Here is an 18,109-nt window from a genome sequence, read left to right as displayed (position 1 = left end):
GGGCTGTAGTTGGCTGAAAAGTTCAACAAAACAGATATTTGGTTGCTTTGGCATTTAAACCTTCTAAAATGATTGCGGTCTGAAATCAATTTCACTGTAATAATTTAATCAGTCAGTGTACTGACATTCGAAATAAACATTAACGCTTGAAGTTTATTATGGCATTTTGATAAATCGTAGCAGTAAGATCTCGCGAGAAGTCGTTCCCTTACGCGCGCTCAGTGGTCTCCAATCCTGCTGGAGGACTGGAAAATGGCGCATTGTTGTTGCAAGCTAATCGCGTTAGTTAGCCTGGCACACCGATCGATAATGTAACTTTTGATTATTTTTAACAAATATTTACAATTTGCGTGCATGGTACGAGTTCAATCGCTAGCTAGCATTAGCTGCTATCACAACAACACATATTCTTTGTTTTCGCACAAGCGATCTGATCATAATGGGTTATTTGAAGCTAATAGAGATCGAAAACTTCAAATCTTACAAGGGCCGACAAATCATCGGCCCCTTTCACAAATTCACTGCGATTATTGGGCCCAATGGATCCGGTAAGTTATGGTCAATATTGCAAGTATTCTATCTAGCTAATGCTTATTTTAGCGTTACTGCACTGCTGGTAACGTTACTAGTTTAGCCGGGTTGACTATTTGCTACATTTGTTTCAAGCTGCAATGCTTCAATACTGTGTTGACAATGACAGCAATGTACATGCATATGAACCGTTGCATTTTAATTCATATTTTGCCACGCCTCCATAATGTTTAGCTGGGTAGCTATCAATGGCCAACTTCGTTTTGCATGGCCAGGTGCGCTGGTAGATGGAGAGTTCTTGACCAATGAAATGGTGTAAATGTGTAAACACTGCCCACCCAGTGCACCGGGACATGCAAAACGAACTCGCCCTACACATTTCCTTCCCTGACATTCACCCAGTCAGTAGGAACAATAAAATGAGATCTCACATGCATAAACATTAGAGCAGCACTTTTATTATGTAGTCTTAACCAAGCCAGCTAGTTACGTCCTTTTCCAAATCAACCATATTTGCAAGACTTCAATAGATCATTCACTGACTCCATTCATATTCTCTACCTCCCAGGCAAGTCCAACCTCATGGACGCCATCAGCTTTGTGCTGGCTGAGAAGACCAGTAACCTGCGTGTGAAGACTCTGAAGGACCTGATCCACGGAGCTCCCGTGGGGAAACCAGCAGCCAACAGAGCTTTTGTGAGCATGGTGTACCATGAGGACAGTGGAGAAGAGCGCACCTTCACCAGAATCATCATTGGTAAGCCACGGCGTTCCCCACTGACTTTCTAAACACAGATCCATTGGTAGAGAGAAACTGTTTGGTTAACGACACCTAACTCAGTTTCGTCTGGTCCTCTTTGAAGATGTTTATATATCTGATGGTGCAAACAAGGTTGATATGCACCCCCCCCCCCCAAAAAAAATACTGTAGATAAAAGTAAGGATCTGCGTCATTCTTCATAACAACCATCTTCCATGTTGTCTGTGTGTGTCAGGCTCCTCCTCAGAGTACCGAATCAACAGTATGGCGGGGGGGTCTGGCTGAGCACAGTGAAGAGCTTAGGACACGCACAGTATAATGCATATAATAATAGTTTTACCCCTTTTTAATGCACGTCTTAGGCTCGTCGTCAGAGTACCGAATCAACAGTAAGGTGGTGAATCTGGCAGAGTACAGCGAGGAGCTGGAGAAACTAGGCATCCTCATCAAGGCCAGGAACTTCCTCGTCTTCCAGGTGAGACACAGGGCTCCCTGAGTGGTGCAGCGGTCTAAGGCACTGCATCTCAGTGCAAGAGGCGTCACTACAGACCCTGGTTCGATTCCAGGCTGTATCACAAACGGCCGTCATTGGGAGTCCCATAGGGCGGCACACAATTGGCCCAGCATTGTCAATAAATAAATATGTAAATGAGAATTTGTTCTTAACTGACTTGCCTAGTTAAATAAAAATCAAATAAAACACACACACAAATATAGTCACAAGCAAACAAATGGTATAAATGAACATAAGCATTTAAAAAAATCTTTGTTCACAATATATCACGCACATGCAAACGATTTACATAATTAAGCTGAATGTGTGTAGCGTTTTCTCATAAGTGAATTAGTGAATTAAAACTCCCATCAGACCATTTGTCCATGGACCTCTCTTACCCTATGTATGACAGTGTTAGTAACCTGTGACCTCTATGTATTCCCCAATCAGGGTGCTGTGGAGTCAATAGCCATGAAGAACCCTAAGGAGCGTACGGCTCTATTTGAGGAGATCTCCCGGTCTGGGGAGTTGGCTCAGGAGTACGACCGCAGGAAGAAGGAGATGGTGAAAGCTGAAGAGGACACACAGTTCAACTACCACCGCAAGAAAAACATCGCTGCGGAACGCAAAGAGGCAAAGCAGGAGAAAGAGGAGGTATCATCCTGTCTGGTGGCACCACATCCTGCTCTTTCCCTCTCCCCGTCACTCACGTTTTAATCTTCTGGTGGAAGGTCATACTGGGACTTTGAGATTGTTAGACTGACATACTCTCATCCCTTCCTCCATACATATAGTCCTTTGTTGTGGTTCTTATGACACACATTTTGTCACTATCGTCTGTCATTGATGAAGACCAGTTGGTCAAAATGTTAGCCCTGTGAAATGGAATAAACATTTTCCTGTTTTTCACCAGAAAAAGGAAGTGCGGGACTTGTTTTCTTCCTTCAATACACACACACACACATTCACTTTCTGCCTCCTCCTCTCTAGGCTGAGCGTTACCAGCGTCTGAAGGACGAGGTGGTGAAAGCCCACGTCCAGATGCAGCTGTTCAAACTGTATCACAATGATGCTGAGATCGAGAAGCTGAACCGCGAGCTGTCGCAACACAACAAGGGGATTGACAAGGACCGCAAGAAGATGGACCACGTGGAGGAGGAACTGAAGGAGAAGAAGAAAGAGCTGGGGAGGATGATGAGAGACCAACAGACTGTGGAGAAAGAGATCAAGTAAGTGGGGATGATGGACGTAGGGAGGGAGAAAGAGCTGGGGAGGATGATGAGAGACCAGCGAGTAGGGAGCGGGGGTGGGAGTGAGCGAGGGAAAGGAGGGAAAGCTCGTGAGGAAGGAGCTTATAGAAATTGTGGAGATTTGATAGGCCAGGGGAAATAGTTACCAATTTGGAAGTTAAAGAAGGAATATCGTACCCTTTACAGGGAGAAGGACGCTGAGCTGAACCAGAAGCGACCCCAGTACATCAAGGCCAAAGAAAACACCTCCCACAAGATCAAAAAACTAGAAGCAGCCAAGAAGTCCCTCCAGAACGCCCAGAAGCTGTACAAGAAGAGGAAGGGGGACATGGATGAGTTGGAGAAAGAACAGGGCGCCGTGGAGATGGCCCGGCAGGAGTTTGACGACCGAATGGAGGAGGAGGCCCAGAGCCAGGGACAGGACCTCACACTGGAGGAAAATCAGGTTCGAGACAGGGAGTCTATGAAGAGTCATAAGGATTGTGGTGACTTTACTTTCATTAAGCCGATGACTATTATTTATTTAATCAACTAACTATGTTTAATTGTTACCCGATTTTTAAATGAATCATGTAACATTTAACTCATTAGGATCTGGGGCACCACGAGAGCGGTTGTTTAAAGAGTTACCATCTCCTGAATTAAACTCTGAAGGTCTTTACCTATAACATCCATAAAACAGTCAACATATTAATCATAACCTCTTATCATATCATCATTCTGAACAATCGTAGCCACATGCATCTGCAAAAACCCCAGCCGTACTCATGATACAGTACTACACAAATTGGTTTAATTAAATATTTACTAGCTAACTAAATAATAACACAGAATAAACATACATACTTAATACATGAGAAAAAGGTCCCTAACAGACTGACAACATATTGCGGCTTGTTACACAGAAAATTAAGAGAGGGGTACAATTTAGAACTATCCTCAAAGTAATCATATACTTTGCACACGAATCGGCGCCTTTTTGGAATAAGAAATCCTGAATGTACTTACATTATGCCTTCGTTCGTCGTTGATCTCGGTTGGAGATCAGCCCTCCTTAGGAAGGTTGTTGGCCTTTCAGAGCTCTTATGGCTCTGATTGTCCGAAATGGGTCTTCCTTTTCCCGTCTTCTACTGTTGTTCACTCTGGAAGATAGCTAGCCAGCCGTGTTAACGGTTCCCGTTGCTGATAAGTGTTTTCACAAACACCCGAGGTGCCTTATTGCTATTATTAACTGGTTGCCAACAGTAAAAATAACTGTTTTGTCATACCTGTAGAATACGGTCTGATATACCACAGCTTTCAGCCAATAAGCATTCTGGTTCTCCCGCACAGCTTGCTAACGGTACCCCCTGTATATAGCCTCGCTATTGTTATTTTACTGCTGCTCTTTAATTATTTGTTACTTTTATTTATTATTATTTATTTATTTTAGGTATTTTTCTTAACTGCATTGTTGGTTAAGATCTTGTAAGTAAGCATTTCACTGTAAGGTGAAACTACACCTGTTGTATTCGGCGCATTAGACAAATAACATGTGATTTGAATTGAACCATCCAGTAATATCTACTACTCTCCACCTCTTTCCCCCTCCTTCCCTCCCCAGGTGAAGGTGTACCACCGTCTGAAGGAGGAGGCCAGTAAGCGGGCAGCCACTCTTGCCCAGGAGCTGGAGAAGTTCAACAGAGACCAGAAGGCAGACCAGGATCGCCTCGACCTGGAAGAGAGGAAGAAAGTGGAGACTGAGGTAAAGGATGCTGATACAGAATAAAGGGTTGTGCTCATTGGGGAACCCAACGGAAAAGTTGAAGGAGTGACCAAAGAGAGAGAAACGTTATTCAAATGTTCATCTGCAGGCAAAGATCAAGCAGAAGATCCGTGAGATAGAGGAGAACCAGAAGCGTATTGAGAAGCTGGAGGACTACATTACCACCAGCAAGCAGTCTCTGGATGAACAGAACAGAATGGAGGAGGAGCTGACTGAGCAGGTGGAGGGGGCAAAGAACAGGATCGACGAGATCAACCTGGAACTCAATCAGGTACTGGAACGCTATCTGTCAATCATTCAATCAGTCATTGATTGATACTGAAACACATTGGGAAAAACATAACATGGTGTGTTGACATTACATGATCGCTGTATCACAAATGCCAATCTTGGCAAAAAAACAGAATCTTATCATTTCAGTTTTGCTGTTATGGATTTTCTAGCAAATGGCAAGTCCCTGGATCCTGTCATATACATGGTTTGGGCTGAGGACATTAAGATATTTGATTGACAGCCTGTCTCTCTGTGTCTGTTCCCTAGGTGATGGAGCAGCTAGGAGACGCCAGGATCGACAGACAGGAGAACAGCAGGCAGGCACGCAAAGCAGAGATCATGGACAGCATCAAGAGACTGTACCCCGGATCTGTGGTAAGACCTGGAGGCTAGCATAGCGTAACGCAGAGTTGTCTGTAGAAGCTAGGGGTCAGAGGTTAGCATAGCGTAACGCAGAGTTGTCTGTAGAGACTAGGGGTCAGAGGTTAGCATAGCGTAACGACAGAGTTGTCTGTAGAGGCTAGGGGTCAGAGGCTAGCATAGCGTAACGACAGAGTTGTCTGTAGAGTCTAGGGGTCAGAGGTTAGCATAGCGTAATGACAGAGTTGTCTGTAGAGGCTAGGGGTCAGAGGCTAGCATAGCGTAACGACAGAGTTGTCTGTAGAGGCTAGGGGTCAGAGGCTAGCATAGCGTAACGACAGAGTTGTCTGTAGAGGCTAGGGGTCAGAGGCTAGCATAGGGTAACACAGAGTTGTCTGTAGAGGCTTGGAGTCAGAGGCTAGCATAGGGTAACTCAAAGTTAGCTGTAGAGGCTAGGGGTCAGATGCTAGCATAGCGTAACGACAGAGTTGTCTGTAGAGGCTAGGGGTCAGAGGCTAGCATAGCATAACGACAGAGTTGTCTGTAGAGGCTAGGGGTCAGAGGCTAGCATAGCGTAACGACAGAGTTGTCTGTAGAGGCGAGGGGTCAGAGGCTAGCATAGCGTAACGACAGAGTTGTCTGTAGAGGCTAGGGGTCAGAGGCTAGCTAAATCAAAGCAGAGATCATGGAGAGGGTCAGGAGACTCAATCTGTGGTAGGATCACTGGAGGCTAACGGCTAGCATATAGCTACCACACCATTCCCTGTAAAGGCTAGAGGCTATCAGACAGCAAAGATCATGGAGAGCATGAAGAAACTCTACCGCAGATCTGTAGTAGGACTAGGGACTAGATGCTGGCACAGGACAACCACAGAGTTCACTTTCTATGCCTGTCAATGTCAATCAATCACATTTATTTTATAAAACCCTTTTTATATCACAAGTTGTCACAAAGTGCTTATACAGAAACCCAGCCTAAAAGAGGAAGAGATGCAGATGTAGAAGCCGGGTGGAGATTATAAGAGTACATGGCCAATAAGGTCAGATCATTCTTCAAGATGTTCAAATGTTCATAGATGACCAGCAGGGTCAAATAATAATAATCACAGTGGTTGTAGAGGGGGCAACAGGTCAGCGCCTCAGGAGTAAATGTCAGTAGGCTTTTCTTAGCTGAGTATTCAGAGGTGGAGATAACTGGTCCGGTAGAAAGACGGTCTCCTTCTCTGTTTTACTCTCCTTAACACCTGTTCTCTGTTCTTGTGTTCTAGACATGTTTCTTCTCTTGGGATAATGATAATATATGCCATGTAGCAGATGCTTTTATCCAAAGCGATTTCCAGTCATGCATGTGAAGCACCATGCTCTACTAACTGAGTCATCAGAACATTGAAGTCATCGTGAAATAGTTTTTACATATTCCAATGCTCACGTTCTCTCCCCACACCCTCCCTCCAGTACGGCCGTCTGATCGACCTGTGTCAGCCCACTCAGAAGAAGTTTCAGATCGCTGTGACCAAGGTGCTGGGCAAGAATATGGATGCCATTATCGTGGACTCAGAGAAGACCGGTAGAGACTGTATCCAGTACATCAAAGAGCAGAGAGGAGAGCCAGAGACCTTCCTGCCACTCGACTATCTGGAGGTATGATGCTAAGAATGGATGGATGGATGGATGGGTGGATGGATGGATGGATGGATGGGTGTATGTATGGATGGATGGATGGATGGATGGGTGGGTGGATGGATGGGTGGATGGATGAGTCTGCATCCAGTACATCAGAGAGGAGAGCCAGAGACCTTTCCTGCAACTCGACTATCTGGAGGTATGATGGATAGATGGGTGGATGGAGGGAGGGAGGGAGGGAGGGAGGGAGGGAGGGAGGGAGGGAGGGAGGGAGGGGTGGATGGATGGATGGAGGGATGGATGGACGGACGGACGGACGGGTGGGTGGATGGATGGAGGGATGGGTGGATGGATGGAGGGATGGGTGGATGGATGGATGGATGGAGGGATGGAGGGATGGATGGAGGGATGGATGGATGGATGGAGGGATGGGTGGGTGGATGGAGGGATGGATAGATGAGTCTGCATCCAGTACATCAGAGAGGAGAGCCGGAGACCTTCCTTCAACCTCGTCTATCTGGAGGTAAAACACGGGGGAAGACTACGGTTAATGGGACTGGTCACACTAACATAGGGTGGAATCCTAACTTAGATGTACACAGTTACCTCAGCCTTTACTGTCCGGGTCTCTCTGTGGTTGTATCAGTCTTTACTGTCCGGGTCTCTGTGGTTGTATCAGTCTTTACTGTCCGGGTGTCTCTGTGGTTGTATCAGTCTTTACTGTCCGGGGTCTCTCTGTGGTGTCAGCCTTTACTGTCCGGGTCTCTCTGTGGTGTCAGTCTTTACTGTCCGGGTCTCTCTGTGGTTGTATCAGTCTTTACTGTCCGGGTCTCTCTGTGGTTGTGTCAGCCTTTACTGTCCGGGTCTCTCTGTGGTTGTGTCAGCCTTTACTGTCCGGGTCTCTCTGTGGTTGTGTCAGCCTTTACTGTCCGGGTCTCTCTGTGGTTGTATCAGTCTTTACTGTCCGGGTCTCTCTGTGGTTGTATCAGTCTTTACTGTCTGGGTCTCTCTGTGGTGTCAGCCTTTACTGTCCGGGTCTCTCTGTGGTGTCAGCCTTTACTGTCCGGGTCTCTCTGTGGTTGTGTCAGTCTTTACTGTCCGGGTCTCTCTGTGGTTGTATCAGCCTTTACTGTCCGGGTCTCTCTGTGGTTGTATCAGTCTTTACTGTTCGGGTTTCTCTGTGGTGTCTCCAGGTGAAGCCTACAGATGAGAAGCTGCGTGAGCTGCGTGGAGCCAAGCTGGTGATCGATGTGATCCGCTACGAGCCGCCTCACATTAAGAAGGCCCTGCAGTACGCCTGTGGTAACGCACTGGTCTGTGAGAACGTAGAGGACGCTCGACGCATCGCCTTCGGAGGGCCCTACAGACACAAGGTACAAACACATGGACACACACACACACACCTTCACTGGTTGATTGAAAGTTATGCAACCTAACAACATTTATTTTTCTGTCTGTCCATCCATCTATCCCTCTCACGCACTCTCTCTCCATCCTCACTCCACCTCTCTCCCCCTCTCCATCCTCCCTCCCCCCTCTCTCTCCAGACGGTGGCCCTGGACGGTACACTTTTCCAGAAGTCTGGTGTGATCTCGGGTGGAGCCAGTGATCTGAAGGCTAAGGCCAGGCGCTGGGATGAGAAGGCTGTGGACAAACTCAAGGACAAGAAGGAGAAACTCACTGAGGAACTCAAGGTAACCTGTCTCTAAAAATGTTATAGGCCTGTACAATGAATTGGGGTTTGTGTGTATATATAGTTTCTTTCCTGAAAAGCACATGATTCTGGGTGCTGATAAGCCAGTGCTGGACTTGTTTACCCTCCGTTCATTGACTACTGTGTGTGTGATGTATCTGTGCAAAATATACTAAACTAATTTAGTATCAGAAATCTGTGGAGGATGCTCACTACATTACCCACAATGCACCTCTCTCGTGTCGACAGGAGCAAATGAAGGCTAAGAGGAAGGAGGCAGAGCTGCGTCAGGTCCAGTCTCAGGCCCACGGCCTCCAGATGAGACTGAAATACTCCCAGAGTGACCTGGAACAGACCAAGACCCGACACCTCTCCCTCAACATGCAGGTATGGAGGTGTAGCAACACAGGGGGCCACAGCACAAACTGTGTCAGTTGGTTTTGTAGCTTGAGGCTACAAAAGTGCCCATTTGTGGTTCCATGATGACCTATAATTGGTCATTAAGAGTCATCAATCACATAATAGTAGTAGTGGTGTTAGGTGTGATTCATTAGACTAACTCAAGTAATTTTCCCACTTCCTGTAGGAGAAGTCTAAGCTGGAGAGTGAGCTGGCTAACTTCTGCCCTCGCATTAACGACATCAAGAGGATCATCCAATCCCGTGAGAAGGAGGTCAATGATCTGAGAGACCGTATGAACGTTGTGGAAGACGAGGTGTTCATCGAGTTCTGTAAGGAGATTGGAGTCAGGAACATCAGAGAGTTCGAGGAGGAGAAGGTCAAGAGGCAGAACGAGATCGCAAAGAAACGGTGAGTCTCTCATCTTCCACTATGGGTCAATATGAACCGAGTCAACCTGTTTTTAATGCACTGCAGGCGTCCATTTTGTGACTCGCCTGTCTCTCAGTTTCTCTGGATAGTTTGACCTAACATCAGCCATTTTGGGCCTAGTCTGTCACTCAGTTTCTCTGAGTGTGTTGACCCTTTACATTAATCCAGTTCATGCCTTGCCTTTAGCCTGTCTCTCAGTTTCTCTGAGTGGGTTTACTTAGCTAACGTCATCCATTTTGTGTCTGTCTTTGTGTCCTCTAGGCTGGAGTTTGAGACCCAGAAGACTCGTCTGGGCATCCAGCTGGACTATGAGAAGAACCAGCTGAAGGAGGACCAAGAGAAGGTCATGATGTGGGAGCAGACCGTCAAGAAGGACGAGGCCGAGATAGAGAGACTCAAGAAGGTAAGTCGAGGCTGAGATACAGACTCAAGAAGGTAGAGACACCATTGCAATATATAGAGTCTCAAGAAGGTAGAGAGGTTAATGTAAACGGCTTCTAAACGACAGTGCATTCAGACAGTATTCCTCTCCCTGGACTTTTTCCACATTTAGTTGTGTTACAGCCTGAATTTAAAATGGATTGAATCCAGATGTTTGGTCTGTGGCCTACACACACTATACCCCATAATATCAAAGTGGAATTAGGTTTAAATTCCTTTTTTTTTTTTTTTTTTTACAAATTAATAAATAAATGAAATGTCTTGAGTCAATAAGTATTCAACCCCTTTGTTATGGCAAGGCTAGATAAGTTTAGGAGTAAAACGTTGCTTAACAAGTTGCATGGACTCACTCTGTGTGCAAAAATTATGTTTAACCTGATTTTTGAATGACTACCTCATCTCTGTACCCAACACATACAGTGCATTTTAAAAGTATTGAGACCCCTTGACTTTTTCAACATTTTGTTATGTTACCGCCTTGTTCTAAAATTGCTGAAATCGTTTTTTCCCCTCATCAATATTCACACAATACCCCATAATGACAAAGCAAATACAGGTTTTTAGATTGCTTTAAGAAAAACCGAAAATATCACATTTACATAAGTATTCCAGAGATGTCCGATTGGGTTTTCAGATGTGGTAACATAATTGCAAAAGGGCTTTCTAATAATCTGTTAGCCTTTTTTTTAAATGATAAACTTGGATTAGCTAACACAACGTGCCATTGGAACACATGAGTGATGGTTGCTGATAATGGGACTCTGTCCACCTATGTAGATATTCCATAAAAAATAAGTCGTTTTCTGCCAGAATAGTCATTTACAACATTAACTATGTCTACACTATATTTCTGATCAATTTGATGTTCTTTTAATTTACCCCAAAAAATAGCTTTTCTTTCAAAAACCAGGACATTTCTTAGTGACCCCAAACTTTAGAACGGTAGTGTATATTTAATCCATTTTGAATTCAGGCTTATACTACATTTTGGACAAGACAAAATGTGGAATAAGTGGAGAAGTATGATGAGTACTATGATGAGTACCCGATTCGCTACCCTTCTCCTGAAATGTGCAATTGCACACTCCCTCTCATGGATTGAACAATCTGCTGCCAACCACCCTCCACCAATCCAATGCTTTTAAATGCATGACGAGGAAGTGTTGGGACGCGCCCTAAAGTCTCAGACCGATGGCATCAATCAAATGTGTAATATCTTTCTTTGTTGGTCAGATTGGAAGAGTTGTTTTGAACCTTTTTCTCCCTGTGTCTTGTCTTTCCCAGGAGGAGCACCGCCACATGAAGACCATAGATGAGACCATGGCCCAGCTGCAGGACCTGAAGAACCAGCACCTCACCAAGAAGTCAGAGGTCAACGACAAGAACCACCAGATGGAAGAGATACGTAAGAAACTGGGAGGAGCCAACAAGTGAGTCTCAAAGTTTAGACACGCACACAAACCAAACCCTCATCCTCTTTTTTTTTCTCCACCCATTTCTAAAAGGCACATATTTTTTGACTTACTACATTGATTTATTTATGTGTTTTATGAAAAAAGAACAGTTGTCGCGTTGCCATATTGTTTTAGTGTTTGACAACTGTTTGTGTTTACCTCAGGGAGCTGACTCAGAAAGATTGCTACTAGTTTGTAGCATTGTAGTTTCTGCCATTATTGTTTGACCAATGTGTTATTTCCACAGGGAGCTGACCCAGCTGCAGAAAGAGGTGACGGCCATCGAGACCAAGCTGGAGCAGAAACGTAGCGACCGCCACAACCTGCTGCAGGCCTGTAAGATGCAGGACATCAGACTGCCGCTCTGCTCTGGGACCATGGACGACATCGGCCAGGGAGAGGTACTAAACACACTATTTTTCTCTCTCTCTCTCCTGCTTTTTTTCTTTCTCTCGCTCCTTCTCCCTTCTGACCAGGGTTGGGCTAGTTACTTTCTAAATGTAATCTGTTACTAGTTACCTGTCCAAAATTGTAATCAGTAACATAACTCTTGGATTACCCAAACACGGTCATGTAATCTGATTACATTCAGTTACTTTTAGATTACTTTACCCCTTAAGAGGCATTAGAAGAAGACAAAAATGTATGTTACCAATTGAACGACATCTATTGCAGGATAAATCAATGTTAAAGTTTACATATCTGGCCATCAATGGATGTTAAATTTTACTTTATGGGTTGGTTATGTAGGCTTCTTCTAACCCACCGCTTTCTACTACATATAATAACATTATTAAATGATATCTTTACACTAAATAAAAATAAGTGTGCGAGTTCGAGCGTGTGTCCATTAGGACTTTGGATGCATTTTTTTATCGGCATAAATTAGATGGGTTAATAAAAGCCCCACTTTTATTCCATAAACTGGGATCCTCACTATGCAGCTGTTGCAAGAGCGCATTTTTCACTGGCTGTCCACTGGTTTTAAAAACAATGATTGATAGGCAGCTTAAACTTCTTGAATTCAACTATTATTGGGTTCAAATACACATTTAGATTTGTGAACAGGCATCCACAACAACCACAATCCGTAAGGCTCCAATAGTTAAATGAGAGAGCAGCAGTGTGATTCAATAACAAGTGATATCCGTATTGCCGCAGACTACACCACTGCTGTCATCCTGACCTCCAAGCGTTTATTCAAGTTGGATAATCTTTGGATGCTGACAGCAGTCGCACCATTGGAAGACATAGCTTGGACTGTAGCCTACAAAAGCCTATTTATGCTCTTTTTCCGCGATCCATCAAACACGTTTGGTGTGACATCATAGTGGTCCCTGTCATCATAGTGCTCTCTGACATCATAGTGGTCTGACATCATAGTGGTCTCTGACTTGTGGTCAGACTTGCTCAGGTAGAACAAACTTAAACATGCGTCTTTTTTCAATGCAGATTTGAATGTCATTGAGTCAAAGATTTTTTTTAGCAAACATCCTTTCTGAATTTAAAAGTAATCCTCGAAGTAATCATCTAGTTTTTCAAAAGTATCTGTTATCTGATTGCAATATTTTAGCTTGTAAAATAACTGATTGCAGTTAACATTTTTGTAATCCGTTACTCCCCAACCCTGCTTCCGACCGACCTGACTGCCTCACTGTGTTCACTCTCTGCCCCTCTAGGGGAGCTCCCAGCAGGAGGAGTCTAGCAGCAGTCAGAGAACGTCCAGTACTGTCCTGGCTAAAGAGGCTCTCATAGAGATCGACTACAGCAACCTGTCTGAAGACCTCAAGGTAAGAAGTACACACATGCCTGAACCCTGTATACCAAGGCTGAGTCTGGGAAAGGTGTGGAGAATTGGGACATAGTTTCTCTCTCCACATAGACTCAGACTCTACATCTATGTGTACTGTAGCTGTTTCAGTCATGATTCAATACCCAGCAATAGGGTTGTTTTAGGTGAGTTTGAAATGCAGTGTGAGCCGAGGATATGAGTCACCTAACATATTTGTGTTTGTTTGCGTGCCTGTGTGTGTGTCCGGACTCTCTCAGGACGCGCTGGCAGAGGATGAGATCAAAGCAGAGATGCACACACTGCAGCAGCGGCTCAACGAGCAGCAGTCCATACTGCAGAGGATCAGCGCACCCAACATGAAGGCCATGGAGAAACTAGAGTCTGTCAGGGACAAGTTCCAGGAGACCAGTGACGGTGAGAGGAGGAGGTCAGGATTTAGTTGGAAGGTGTGGAACCCAACATGAAGGCCATGGAGAAACTAGAGTCTGTCAGGGACAGGTGAAGGGGGGATGAAGTGAGAAATGTAGAACCCAGGCTTACACTTGAGCCTGGAGACATGGGCGAACTAAATCCCTCTCTCACTGAATGTATGAAATGTTACTGAAACAAGAAAAAATATATAATTATTGCATAATGTGTTCATGATGATCTAATCTGTATTCCAGAGTTTGAGGCGGCCCGTAAGAGAGCCAAGAAGGCCAAGCAGGCGTTTGAGCAGATCAAGAAGGAGAGGTTTGACCGCTTCAACGCCTGTTTTGAGGCTGTGTCCACCAACATCGATGAGATCTACAAAGCCCTGTCACGCAACAGCTCTGCCCAGGTATCACTCTCTGTGACCAGATAGCATATTGTTTTGTCCTATTGGGTTGAGTCAAATGGAGTGTCCTTGGCAGGGGCTGACTTTTACATGGTTAACTGTGTTCCCAGAAGAAACTACATTTTATTTATTCAAAATAATGTAAAAGAATTGGGACTAAAAGTTATGCTTTTAGTCTAAAGAAATAATACCATCAGCTTTTAATTGTGAGCGAGACAACTATTCCTTCTCGGATGTTGTGATATTTGGCTGCACCTCTGTGTACATGTTGGTTAAATATCTGTCTACCCCCCCAGGCCTTCCTTGGGCCAGAGAACCCTGAGGAGCCTTACCTGGATGGGATCAACTATAACTGTGTGGCCCCTGGAAAGAGGTTCAGACCCATGGACAACCTGTCTGGAGGGGAGAAGACTGTAGCTGCCCTGGCTCTGCTGTTCGCCATACACAGCTACAAGCCTGCCCCATTCTTCGTCCTGGATGAGATTGATGCTGCTCTGGACAACACCAACATCGGCAAGGTGTCTAAAACCCTGCTGCAAAAACTACATTTTTTTTAAAAATCTCTTGAAATGTCCATACTCCATACCCCCCCTCATTTTGCCCTCTGAACCGCCTCAATTCATCGGGGCATGGACTCTACAAGGTGTCTAAAGCGTTCCACAGGGATGCTGGCACTTGTTGACTCCAATGCTTCCCACAGTTGTATCAAATTGGCTGGATGTCCTTTGGGTGGTGGACCATTCTTGATACACACGGGAAACTGTTGGGCATGAAAAACCCAACAGCATTGCAGTTCTTGACACAAACCGGTGCGCCTGGCATCCACTACCATACCCCGTTCAAGGAACTTATATGTTTTAGTCTTGCCCATTCACCCTCTGAATAACACGCATACACAGTGTGTTCTCAGTTGCCTCAACAAGTGAAAACAATACGGGATTCTAGCATCTGTATTCACCTGGTCATTCTGTCATGGAAAGAGCACGTATTTTTCGTGTATAACGGGGATAGGTTGGAAGTAGGATGCCATTTCAGATGAGCCTCATGTTATTGTCATGGAAAGAGCACGTATTCTTCCTGTATAACGGGGATAGGTTGGAAGTAGGATGCCATTTCAGATGAGCCTCATGTAATTGTCATGGAAAGAGCACGTATTCTTCCTGTATAACGGGGATAGGTTGGAAGTAGGATGCCATTTCAGACGAGCCTCATGTTATTGTCATGGAAAGAGCACGTATTCTTCCTGTATAACGGGGATAGGTTGGAAGTAGGATGCCATTTCAGACGAGCCTCATGTTATTGTCATGGAAAGAGCACGTATTCTTCCTGTATAACGGGGATAGGTTGGAAGTAGGATGCCATTTCAGACGAGCCTCATGTTATTGTCATGGAAAGAGCACGTATTCTTCCTGTATAACGGGGATAGGTTGGAAGTAGGATGCCATTTCAGACGAGCCTTGTGTTATTGTCATGTCTAATGTGTTGTCCTTCCATATTTTGTAGGTGGCCAACTACATGACTTATGTAATGACCATGCTATTATGTCTAATACTGTCCATCTATACAGGTGACCAGAGCCATATATTTAGAGAGTTGGGCCAACTTTAAGAATGGATGCCATGTTGGCGCCTTCGAGCGTTCCATTTATCCATTCATGACGAGAATTGTTAACATTGTACTTATCGTTGCTTTATTATTCAGTGAACTGCTGTTGGTCAATATTGCCCGTGAGGAGCTAACATGGCTGCCATGGAATGTAGGTAATGTAAATGCATCATAATGCAGACACCTCAACATCCTAACTCTCTAAATATGTGACCCTGCAGGTGGCCAACTACATTAAGGACCAGTCAGTGAATACTCAGGCTATAGTGATCTCTCTGAAGGAAGAGTTCTACACCAAGGCTGACTCGCTCATCGGGGTCTATCCAGAGGTATGCTCACACACAAGCACCGCATAAACAATAGAGGCAACACACCTATCCATAAATCATTTTAATAATTCCACATAAAAACAATACTTTCCATAAGACTGTCTTTACATTTTCTCTCACACATTAGATAATAAAATGTAGTTGTGTGCCAGCTGTTTTCTATGAAATAATGGCAAAACTGACAGCACCACTCTTTCCCCTCCACAGCAAGGAGATTGCGTCATCAGCAAAGTACTAACCTTTGACCTGTCTGTATACCATGAGGCCAACCCCAACCCCAATGAGTAGAACCCCAACCAGCAGGACATCACTCGGAGGAGAGGAGCGAAATTAAACGACAGGCATACCTTTTAACTCATTGGCATTTTGACGTTCTGCTTGGTCAACTGAACCATGGTTGTATTCCTTAGGGCAGGCAACTGAAAACGTTTTAAAACATTTTGTAACTGACAATGGAAATGAGTGTTTTTTTTAAGTCCAGCTAGTCCCTTGCTGTTTCTGCCTGTTTTCTATCTCTTTTTTTTTTTAAATTTTACTCACTGAAATGTATGTTTCTGAAATCCTGGTTAGTACAGCCTGCTTGGGCATTTTTCATTTTTTTGTGCTACTTTCATTATGTGATTTGTGTTAGAAGTGGAAAAGCCTTAGGTCTCATTTGATGTCTGCGTCATCGACAGTCGGATGTCATCTGATTCCCCTCCACCCCCCCAGTTTAACTAGCTTGGATCCAAACTGAGTTGTTCTGGTTGTTTCACTTCTTCACAATGTGGTTCAATGTCAGCAATGCCTATGGCTATCATTTCTCTGTCTTTTGCCTCAGATCAAGTGTAGTATCAAGTCAGGAATGGCTACAGTTGGTTTCACCAACAGGAATGGCACCAAATAAGTAGTTTTTGTACAATGTACGACCATAAAGTAAAACAACCCAAGGAAATACCTTTTGCAGTGTTGAAGAAAAACACTATAATACCTTTCTCAGTGTCGGAGATGGAGAACCTGTCGAGTTTGAGGTGGATGAAGAGAGCAGACGCACATTTGGGCCCTGTGTTTTGTGCAATCATGTGCCATAGCAAGATTTTGTCAAGTATTTTAAGGGTTATCTAGAAATGAGAATTACACCTAAAATAAAAGGGGACAGTTTGAAAAAGCTTTAGATGAAGGTTAAAATCCAGGCATGTCACATGACTGCAAAACACAGGACCCAACTTATTGTATACTGTTTAATGATCTTTAAAGGCATCGAGCACATTACAAACTGTCATGAGATAAATCATGGAACTCCATTAGTGTGACCCATATCATTTTATCACGTAAATAGAGGTGACAACTGGTGAACATCACTTTTAAAATGATAATGAAAAGCAATTATTACCTTAGGCTTTGCTAGTAATGTGTTTCTACTGTAGCACGTCTGTTTCTAGCAGAAAGTTCAAATCCAATCTTCATGAATTGTATTATCACTTTTGGACAATTTATTTAGGTGATAAAGTTATTAGTAGCTGAGTACCATTGATTTGGGGAAGTGATGTCTGCTTTTGATAGTGGCTTTGAAAGTGTCCCATGGCATTTATTTTTAACCAGTCCAAGACATATGGGGTAACTCCAGTTATGGGTCAATCCTGCTTCAGAAATGTTGTGTATTCCATTGACAGTGGATTGATTATTTTAAGTTAATAAACACAACTATTTTAGAACTCCGATTGAGTTGTAGCAGTAGTAGCAGTAGCAGCAGCAGTAGCAGTAGCAGCAGCAGTAGCAGTAGCAGCAGCAGTAGTAGCAGTAGCAGCAGTAGCAGTAGCAGCAGTAGCAGCAGTAGCAGCAGCAGCAGTAGCAGCAGCAGCAGTAGCAGCAGCAGCAGCAGCAGCAGCAGCAGTAGCAGCAGTAGCAGCAGCAGTAGCAGCAGTAGCAGCAGTAGCAGCAGCAGTAGTAGCAGTAGCAGTAGCAGTAGCAGCAGTAGCAGCAGTAGCAGCAGCAGCAGTAGCAGCAGCAGTAGCAGCAGCAGCAGCAGCAGCAGTAGCAGCAGCAGCAGCAGCAGCAGCAGCATGCCATTTGTCATGTTATTCTGCAGCATATGTTATATTGTTCAGCA

General features: G+C 44.4%; 1 protein-coding gene across 1 annotated transcript; it reads left to right on the top strand.

The window, feature by feature from the left end:
* Positions 1 to 210: 210 nt before the first annotated feature.
* Positions 211 to 17,717, top strand: LOC109908316 (structural maintenance of chromosomes protein 1A-like). The gene is made up of 23 exons (XM_020506940.2): positions 211 to 548; positions 1,100 to 1,288; positions 1,654 to 1,766; positions 2,238 to 2,441; positions 2,778 to 3,016; positions 3,224 to 3,482; positions 4,641 to 4,781; positions 4,891 to 5,073; positions 5,343 to 5,450; positions 6,891 to 7,076; positions 8,252 to 8,431; positions 8,606 to 8,752; positions 9,001 to 9,138; positions 9,338 to 9,561; positions 9,844 to 9,985; positions 11,308 to 11,453; positions 11,725 to 11,878; positions 13,157 to 13,267; positions 13,527 to 13,683; positions 13,935 to 14,089; positions 14,383 to 14,604; positions 15,913 to 16,020; positions 16,228 to 17,717. Exons 1-23 carry the CDS (start codon positions 440 to 442, stop codon positions 16,306 to 16,308), a joined length of 3,696 nt encoding a protein of 1,231 aa, XP_020362529.1. The 5' UTR covers positions 211 to 439; the 3' UTR covers positions 16,309 to 17,717.
* Positions 17,718 to 18,109: the final 392 nt, after the last annotated feature.

This window comes from Oncorhynchus kisutch, linkage group LG17, assembly GCF_002021735.2.
Source record: "Oncorhynchus kisutch isolate 150728-3 linkage group LG17, Okis_V2, whole genome shotgun sequence".
NCBI lineage: Eukaryota > Metazoa > Chordata > Actinopteri > Salmoniformes > Salmonidae > Oncorhynchus > Oncorhynchus kisutch.
Note: the sequence above shows the minus strand (reverse complement) of the source record. Positions and strands in the feature narration are given on the sequence as shown.